The 10,763-nt window shown below is 32.5% G+C and overlaps 1 protein-coding gene across 1 annotated transcript; it reads right to left on the reverse strand.

Annotated features, from left to right (window-relative positions):
- Positions 1-307: 307 nt before the first annotated feature.
- Positions 308-5,445, reverse strand: LOC135673128 (uncharacterized). The gene is made up of 5 exons (XM_065181896.1): positions 5,103-5,445; positions 3,997-4,106; positions 3,546-3,917; positions 2,693-3,455; positions 308-814 (listed from the first exon to the last, which is right to left on the reverse strand). Exons 1-5 carry the CDS (start codon positions 5,299-5,301, stop codon positions 729-731), a joined length of 1,530 nt encoding a protein of 509 aa, XP_065037968.1. The 5' UTR covers positions 5,302-5,445; the 3' UTR covers positions 308-728.
- Between the last annotated feature and the right edge of the window lie 5,318 nt (positions 5,446-10,763).

Genomic DNA, 10,763 nt, shown 5'->3' on the forward strand with positions numbered 1-10,763 from the left:
GTTCATGAAGTAGAAACCAACTCAATTCATCAACCCTCTGTGAAGGCAGGTAGGTGCTGCTAACCAGCTATAGATCATGCACTTTGAGAAGGCTCATTTTTTCCTACAGGCAAAAGTTTACTTCTACGATTCAAAACTTTGATTACCAGGATGGCAGGATCACAAAGAAGCAAATCTTATTATGACATCGAGTTTCCTCTTCTAATAAAATAAGACATGCAGCTTCCACAAAAAACAATATTTAACTTGAAAGGTACGGACGGGAAAAGCATTCATCGAGCTATCAACTGGGTCAATCGCACAAAAATTATCAGATTCACTAGATTTATATATAATACTCATTGCATAACACTTGAGGATTAGTCAAGTGGGGGACAAGGTTAGAAAAAAAGGCTACTTGCTCGCATCAACAGCCTATATAGGTGCCCCAGCCCTTCGGGGAGCACTTACATTTAAAAGGAAAAGAAAAGAGATCAGCCGCCTTTGCAGCTATAAACCTGGTATGGTTATCAGACGGTTACCTTATATTTACACTTGTTGAGATTTGCTCATGCCCCGCAAACCTTCCATCTCCCTCTTGTAGGGAGCTTTCTACTTCAGCTCACAAAACCTCAGAAGCAGTACAACTGCTTTCGCTGCAAGCTGAACTCCAGATACCGTTGATGACCCAGATATGAGCAGTAAAACACATGCTGGAAGATCCACTTTATGTTCCTGTATATCCACTATCATGGCCCGCATATAAGTTGGAACACCATGAATCCCAGAAATCCAGTCAGCTTCATCTCCCAGGGCATGGAGGTTGCAGCTTTTGCTGCAGAAGTAATTAGAATATAAGATCAGGAACTCAATAAAGTACTTTTTTTCAGCTCAAATTATGTGGCAACCTTTAATAGACAACACAAAAGCTTCACTACAAGTGACATATTAAAGAATGTATGTGACTTCAAATACGCTCATAAATTTTTACTAGTTTCACGTTGGTTTCAACAGCCTAATGCAATTATCCACCTTTTACATTCTGGTTTAGGACTGACATTGATGGTATCAAGGGATATTTATCACATAGTTTTTATGATAATTTTTAGAGTAAATTATGCATTAGAATGAGGAAAAGATATTTAGCAGACTTCTAAAACTAGAAAGAGTAAGTATTGAGATAATAAAAACAATTAGATGTGTCAAGGATGAATATCAAAAAGGTGCTTATTAATCATATAAAGATCAAGGAAAATGGAGATATTATTTTAAAAATTAGTTAAGACATTCTATTGATAACTTAGCTATAGCGATAAATCATGGTTGTCACAACGAGTTGGCATGGAGACGTAATACATGCATGACTTGTCCCAAGTACCTAGGCCGGGCACATGCCTTGTACATGGTATGTTCATTGTTACAAGGGTCGCAGATATCACATGGCTAGAGAAACCTTGAAGCAGCACATTAATTAAAGTCGCAAGAAAATGACATGGAAGGGCAATTAAGTAGACTAATCTTTTCTATAATATCAAGTTAGTAATAGTCTTCAATGGGTTGCAAAGGAAAGATGGTGTTTCAGGGGCTCACTTGTCATTAAAGATTTGAAGAATTCATGCAACTTGTTATCTATATAAAAGTAACCTCCAATTTTGTTTCAGCACAAGCTTCTGCTAGGTAACTGGAGTAAGACCCTAAATCCTTGTTCTTTAACAAGGACAACTTGTAATGTGATTTGTTGTGATTTGTGCAATGCTATCACAGGAGTTCTATAACATGCATGAATATGTTCATGTTGGAAGAAGTGTACATAGCCAAGGATGAAAAGTAATTTCGAAGTTTCAACAACTAAAATAACAAAAGTGACTGCCACCAACGTACCTTGGTCAAAAAGTATGCAAACATAATAAGGATGAACCTAGTGAATGAAACTACTGCTAGCACCGGATCTAGAGAGTAAATGTCTACAGCCTTCTACCTAAAAATAGAGATGCTATTTCTGTGGCCCAAACCTAGTCAACAAAAAGTATGCCAAACATGTATCTTGTAGACCCTACATACATGTGGTGACTGCAGCTCAGATAACCATTCTAGAGACTTCAAATCAAATTAAAAATTAAAAAAATATGGGCATCATATGTCCCATCTTGTAATTAACCCAGAACAAATAAGTTAAAACCAACATGTCCACATGCCTTTGGGAGCAATTGTCGACATGTATTTGTCTGGGTGTAACTAGTGAGCCAATCTCATGTAAGCACTACCTCACTGTGAACTTTACAAGTAAACAAAATATAGGACCGAACTGTTGGTCAATGTTCAAGTTCATGAACTTCGTTTCATGACAATTGAAGACACTGAGGGTTGGTTAAACATTATAGAATAAATCAACGTATCTAATGACATGGAAGGATACAAGTCAAAAGGATATGTCCTTAAAATTTAACAGGAATCAATATAATCTAAGGATACAAGTCAAAAGGCATTTAAGAACATATTCAAATGATATAAAGCAGTCAATTTCTTATGCCAGTTCCAAAGATGTTCTTTACCATTATTCAAATAACAAGATATTAAGTTAGATTTATATTCTGTAGCTATTCAGATAATCTAAGCATAAATTTGAAAAAAAACCCAAAAGAAAACCAGTGACTCTGAAATCACTTCTTTTTAACCAAACTACCATGCCAATTAGTTAGCAAAAGTAACTTACATAACAAAGTAAGTGGAATAAGTGATGGCACAGGTGATGGTGACAATCTGCCACCATTTCCAACATCTTGCACTGGACTGGGAGCATAGCTAGCTGCAGATGACAATGGTGAGTGCTCTGGGTTCCCTTTGGGAGTTGACCCCATTGCTTCATGACTTGGAGGACTGGCCAAACCTGGCAAATGATTGGAAGAAAGTGGTGGTAAAAGATGGACTGATTGACCATTATTTGGTGCCAGAGAGGGACAAGGATAATGGTTAGGAAAAGGATCAATCTTTCTTTGTGAAGGTCCAGGTGCATTCACAGACCAAGAATGCGGCTGAATGCCATTTTTGGGGGCAGGTGGATATGCCATTGGACTTTCTGATGGAGAAATTTGACAATATAAACATGGAGGCTGTTGATGTTGATCATTTGATGGAGCAGGAGCAAAAGGAGAGAGAGTAGGGTTAGAGGAAGCAGGAGGTACAGGGTAAAGAACATCATTAGATGGAGATGGAGAAGGAGGAGGAGATGGACCAGGGGCCAGCGACAAAATTGAGGGTTTAAGGTATGATGACAACTGCACTTGCCTTACTTTTCCAAAAACAGAATTGTTAAGTCCAAGATTGTTTGCATCAGGCCCTGTGATGACCTGAGCTAGTTGTTTCATTCTATCTGGTAAAAGAGTACCACTTCCAACATCTGACAAAACAGAAGCCTCGACAGTAACTGGTGGTGCCACCGTGGAACCATCTGCATTCATCAGCTTCACATATACATTCTGCATACAAACAACATATTTAATGCTTTGTTTCACAGTTCAAACATAGATTGCAAACATACGAAAAGCATATTGTAACAGGATGGGCACCTCATAAGACCTCAAATTCAGTCCAAACTTAAGTTCACTCATCAGGCGGTCAATATTCTCCAGAATCTGTTCAATGGTGTTATTTAATTTGAAGACAAATAGGACTTGTGCTCTGTCCCAAATAGAAGTCGATGGCAATGGTATAACAGTGATCCCTCCAGGAAACTTCGAAAGCTCAAAAGCAGATGGGCGCCCAAAAATTGATGATGTCAAAGATATATTAGTTTGCTGAAGGACCAGCTCTATCAGAGTCGACCTTAAAATACTTAGGGCTTGTAAACTTATTGAAGCATTTTTGGGGTTATGAAGAAAGCCAAATACCACATACGTAGAGTTTTCTGGAGACAATGGTTGCATGGAAATAATTGAAACCTGTTGAGATAATTCAATTTCTTAATCTTCTGAATAATGAGAATAAAGTTGAATATACAGAAACAAAGTGAAATCAAACCTTGGTATTTGGAATTCCAATTTCCTCAAAAATGTCATACTCCAATCTTGCAGCATCAGCAGCAAGTTGTGAAATTGGTTTTTGCAAAATGAAGCTTGCCTGGATTTCAGCTGTAACAAAACAAGATAAACATTTATCTCCAATAAGTTTCTTGATATCCCTTCCGCATTCAAATAATTACAATTACCAGTTCATCACAGGGCTATGCATGGATTTGTATATCACCTCTTAAGTACAATTACGCTATTCATATTAGCCGGTACGTATGAACATATCCATTACTCAAAATGCTTAAGTTACCACTAAATTATGGTTACAGTTTTTGCTTCTACCTGGTAACATCAGGTTAAGGTTATACTCTCCTGGTCGGGCATTATCCAGTGCAGTATATTCCACATTAATCAACAAAACATATACCATCATGTAGCAGAAAATTAAAGTTATAGATCAACCATAAAATTTGTCGATTCAAATAGCTATATTTATTAATAGATATCTCACTTGGAGCCGATTAAACCATTCCTCAAACCATGCCTGCATTATTCAGACAGAGATCTCCAATATAGAAGGGCAACATAAGCATATTCATTCTTAACTCATGCACTAATCTAGCATTCCTAACTCAAGCCTATTCCATATGCATACCATGTAACGGCATATACAGCATCATAAGCATCAAAACACAATTTCACACGTTTTATGTCTCATGTGAACCATGATAGGATAATATAAAGTCACTTATACTTGTACTAATTTCCCACAACTTATCACATAAGCCTTTTATTAAATGAGCATAATATAATTAGGATAGACTCTTAACATGTCCATATATTTTTCTACTAATTATTTGAATTATATTACGGGAGCGATCAAGCAAAAAATAAGCATAATTTTTATTTTGCGACACAAAGAAAACAAAAAGCTAGAGAAGACGCAGTTCAATCTGCTTCAAAGACCAAAGCCCCTAAAATCCCAGATCCAATATGTCCAAGAAAAACGCCAACAAGACCCAGAGTGCCCATCTCATCACACGAAACAACACCTAAATGGCAAAATACTACCCATCACCACAAGATCGACAAAGGAATCTAGGAAATGGAGCTCACCACGAAGGCTGTCGGGGTCATCGGGGACGAATACGGATCGACGCGTGCGGAAGGGTGGGAGCCAAAAGATGACGGGGAGCAGCACGCAAACGCTGAGGGCCAACACGACGAGGCTTCTAGTAGGGCACGCCCAGCGTATCCCGCCGCCGGCGTCCACTAGATCGGGCACCTCGACGAGGACTTCCTCCGGCTTCCCCATTTAGAGGGCATCGGAAGCCCCCGCACCCACTCGAACAGAGAAGAGCGATGCTCGTAGTCGCAGAAACGACGAGAAGAGAAGCGGAGACGGAGACGGAGGTGGGGGGAAGTGGGAGTGGAAGAGCAACCACCAGCTGTTCCGAATATTTTATATTGCTCTCTCGCTTTAACCTTTATTTGCTCAGCTTTAACGGGTTTGTTCACTGCCAAGCTTCGAATGACGTATTTACCCTTCTAATTTTTATATCTTTTTAAATATTATAATCTTTCACACACATCTAACAAAATCAAATTAATCAATATACTAGTAATTAATTTATATTTCTAAATATGTATATCTTTTTTGTCTCTTGAGATATCCGAATTGATTAATATATTATTTCATAAGTAATAAGTGATGTAATATTTTTTTAAAAAATTTAAATAAAATACATTTTAAAAAATATTCTCGCCCTATATTTCTGAAGAATATTAATTAAAAATAAATATAAAATAATTTTTAATATTTTTATGAAGAAGATGTTTTCGTAGAAATATTTTATTGTTATTTGATAATTAGTTATTCATTTATATATTGGTGAGTCTAAATCAAATTATGATATCTAATAATGATTTTAAGTATGATGTGTCCTCTGATCTTAGGATAATCTTTTCGGCATCAATCATAAAGCAATGCATGTATTTTTTATCATGATTTGACATGATTGACTAACTGATATATTTATTTTTTAATATAAATTATTGACTTAAAATATTTAAACTAAGATTAATAGTAATATGGCTTAACCGATTTCAAATTTGAAACTAATCAGATTATTATATTAAGTTTATATTAATTATTTTTATTTTTTCTCATATAAGTTTAATTTTTAAATAATTATAAAAAAAATATATTATATATTATATGTAAAAAAAATCAACTTTTAATATTTTTATAAAGGAAGTTGCAGTTAATGAAAATATAACCATCAGATTACTTTTAGCATACTTCCAGTTTAGAACTAATCAGATTAATTTATATTAATTATTTATTTTTTTTCCCAATATAAGTTTAATTTTCTATTAATAGAAAATATATTATATATTATATGTACAAAAAATTATCAACTACTAATATTTTTATAAATAAATTGAAATACTATATCTCATTAAACAATAACGAGTATGAATGATTAAAAAATGTTAATATATAACTAACTATATTCATTCTATTACTTATGTATTAAATTGCTACAGAATACGTACAGCATATTTAATTATAGAGATTTCACGTTTTTTATTTTAATATATATCTAAATGGTCGTCTTAAAATAAATAATATTTGATTGAAGTACTACAAATAAATCATCGATCAATTCAAGCAAACTCCAATTGGACATGCTAATTTAATATGAATCGATGAAATTAAGCTAAATCTAAAAGCATGTTCCTAATGAACGTCCATACAATGAAGTGGTAAGAAAGTCGAAAACGACTGATATTAAAATGATGTGACTGTTGATGGTATAACTCACCAAAGCATGACAGTACATTACAACAAATATGCATGTTATCAATGAATGATGTCATTGACGTACCTCCTCGAACAAATTGAAATATGTAGTCCAACTCCCGGCTTAAAACTTGATTGTGACCCATCAATTCAAGACGAGGACGGTTCGATTAAATAATGGAGAAATATAAATGTGATCGATCACGTGATAGAGCAAATATAATTCCATCTAATTGTTTTTAATATTTTATCTATGGTTAAATGATATGCTTTGCGAAGCATACAAGCGAAAGAGAAGAAGAAGAAGAAGAAGAAACCATAGGTATGTGGGACTCTGATAGGAATATTGGCCAACCACCAGACCTATGCTTTGATTGGAATTGAATTGTTGTTGAGTTGTTGAGCTACATTTATCTTTTTATCTTCTTGTAGAGTAAGAAAATTGCCAATTTGTATGATGCATGACTGTCATGTTTGTCATATTGAGATTGACATATCTTTGCACTCTTCACATGCAAAGATGTGGACAGTCCAATCATGTTAATATGATAAATCTTCTATAATATAAATTTTATTTATTTTTATATTGATTGATGATGGTTATAATACACCAGAAAAATATAATAGAAAAGAGCATAAAATAAAAGGATTTGTATGGTAGAGAATACTAAATTAGAAGTGTTTTCCTAATAGTTTATTGGAGCTAATTACATAATACCCCATATAATTATTTATCTTTAATATCTCATTTTTTTTATATTTTTAAATATTACATTTAAGATCTATGTATTTATGAGAGTAAAATATCTAACTCTATTTCTTTTCACGCATCGACTCTAAAAATATTTTAGTCACTTTAGTTTATCATTTGTCCACGTGCGATATTTTTATCAAATAGAAGCGATAAGAAACAGAGTTAAATATTTTATTTTTATAAATATAAAAATATCAATATAATTTAACAAAAAATAAAAAAAATTAAGATAATTAATTACAAAAATAATCTATAATTAACCTGATTTATTAACACCTCAAATTACCATCGTCATCATCATCTTGCCTATGATAGCGAATGGTATCACTGTGGTAGAACGCGCAAGCAACTCATGGTTTTCCAATAAAAAAACGACAACATTTTCCCCTGGTTGTGTTCGTCGTTGTGTTCGTCGGAAATAACTGACATCCAATCTCGACAAACCCCCTCCTCGTTACCATTCCCACCACCATTTTCCCCTGTTCGAATCCAATTTGTTGAAACGAAGAAGAGCAACAGCAGCGACGGCGACAGGAGAATGTCCACTTGATGGATTGTCATCCTGTGTTCCTGCAGCTTCGGTGTTGGGGTGCTTTTCGCAAACTAGTGTGGTTCTTGTTTTGCTTCTGGTTTAGGTGTCATTTCAAAGATTTGATTTTGATGCAACTGTGGCGCTGGGCAAGTTTTGGACCGTCTCGGAGACCAACAGGTTTAGATGTTGGAACAGTAATATTAAAATAAATTTTAATTAAATAAGTCCTTCGATATTAAAATATTTTTTGATTAAATTAACAAATAAATTAAATTTGTAAAAATTAAAATAAAAAATTAGAAGAAATTTTTGATTAAATTTGGACTTTAGTGTTGGAGCAATAATACTAAAAGAATCTTTGATTAAATCAAAACATGTTAAATATGTAGAAATTGAAATAAAAAAAATTAAAAAAACCTAAAAATCATATTTTCCATGGCACTCACTTGCACACTGCGATTACTGTAGCTGAGGTAAATGGATAATTTTATAATTATAGAATGTGTTATAAAATAAATTAATTGTATGTCATTTTCAAACCTTCACTTATATTTGAGTTATCAAATCTTTTTTAATACGCTAATCTTATTTTTTTAATCTTTTTTAATAAAATTTCTAAGGAGAGAGTAAAAGAATAGATGAGAAGTTACTCTCAACCGTTGATATGGGACTAAAATCTCTGAACAATGAAAGGGAATTTGACTTTTTTTTCCCTTTCCAACAATTCTCGTAAATAACTAAAAAACTCTAATTCCATTCAAATAAATAACTAAAATAAAATTATTAAAAATAAATATTGTTAGTGCATGAAATATATTCTTTTAACCGAAACGTCAACTAGCTCACACATAGTATGAAATACATACGTGAATATCTTGATTATTTATGAGAGATTATAAGGATTGCCCATATCCTTAATTATAATTGTTTATACAAGAGCACTAATCACCGTAGGGATAGGGTTAGAGATAAACTTTATATCTATATCTATATGTACTAAAATACTAATCATTATACTCTTTAGTTAATCAATCAGCTTATTATTATCACATTGAATCTTCTTCAAGAGATCGTCTATCACAATGGTTAGATTTATATTGTTAGAAGACTCATTTTAGATAAAGATTCATTCATGACACTAGTTATGTTATTCCTATACGTTTACATAGGAGTACTAATCACCATAGGGATAGGGTTAGAGATAAACTTTATATCTATATGTATTAAAATACTAATTATTATACTCCTTAGCTAATCAATCGGTTTATTATTCCCACATTGAATCTCCTTCAATAGATTGCCTATCACAAATGTTGGATTTATATTGTTAAAAGACTCATTTTAGGCAAAGACTCATTCATCTCAATGATACTAGAATCTTAGCCCTATTTAAGTTTTTAGTAAAATAGTTAACTAGATTATTATTATTTTTAATATAAAATATAAAAATAAGCAAAATCTAGTCATTTAATGGATTTTTATCTAATCTTTATGTGTATGCTTTAGGACAAGCGGTGTAAGTGCTACACGCTCAAAAGCACTTTCGATAATATGGTTTATTTAGTTGATTGTCAAAATATAATACTTCCATCAAGAAGAAATATGTATCCTATAAAGCCAAAGTCAATAATAAAAAACATCTTTAAAGTATCTAAAAACTCGTTTAAGAGCATTTTGATGAGTCAAACTAAGGTTACTAGTATATTTAGTAAGTTTGAATATAACATAAGAGATAAGAGATATCAGGTCTAGTCATATTTGATAGATAGAGGTGAGATATAATAATATGAGAGTATCTTTTTTTTATTTACAAGATTACCAATATTTTTAACAAGATGAACATTTGGATCATAAAGAGTGAAGATAGAAAATTTGAACATGATGAGATTGAGATGATATAAAATTAGAAGATTTTTGAATTTTCACTTGTAAGATAATATCAATTTTAGTAAGATCTTTTGTATGAAAGTAATGAGATAAGAATGATTTAATTTGTAACTTCTTATATATCTTATTTTTTTTAAAAACTCTGTAGAATTCTATTTCATTGTTAATTATCACTTAAAACAAAAGTATTGGGAGAGCACGTAGCTTCTAAAAGTTAGCTTCTAAAAAGGAACTTAGTGTATCGAGATAAAATCATTATCTAAGTTATTTTCAATCCTATCTCTCTTATTTCTTCATTGAGTATTGGATTCTATAAGAGTTGGGAAAAAAGAAATACACTCACTTGAGATATTTGTAGATAATTTGGTCATAAAAGAAAATATATTTTGCATCTCTAGATTTAATTAGAGAGTTATTTAAGATTTCAGTTATTTCAGAATTTACTATAGAGGAAGTATCCTACAAAGATAACATCCAGGGACATATCTTCTTTTTCTTGGGTTATGAGATATTAACCTTAGCTAAACACTCTTGTATTTGAAAGTAACTTATGTGTGATTTATAATCATTGCAAAGTTCATTGGCTTATGTCTTCTTTTTCTTGTTGCTTCTTTATGATTTATAATCATAAGAGAATCTCCCCTTATCTATTTTTATTTTCAATTCATTATAAGTGTACTCACCTCTTTTATCATATCTTAGAGTTTTAATTTGTTTTCAAGTTGGTTTTCAATGCCTTATATCTTAAATTTGATATAAATAAATTTCTTGTTATTTTTCTAACCTCATAACTTATAT

The sequence above is a fragment of the Musa acuminata genome, chromosome BXJ1-5 (assembly GCF_036884655.1).
Source record: "Musa acuminata AAA Group cultivar baxijiao chromosome BXJ1-5, Cavendish_Baxijiao_AAA, whole genome shotgun sequence".
NCBI lineage: Eukaryota > Viridiplantae > Streptophyta > Magnoliopsida > Zingiberales > Musaceae > Musa > Musa acuminata.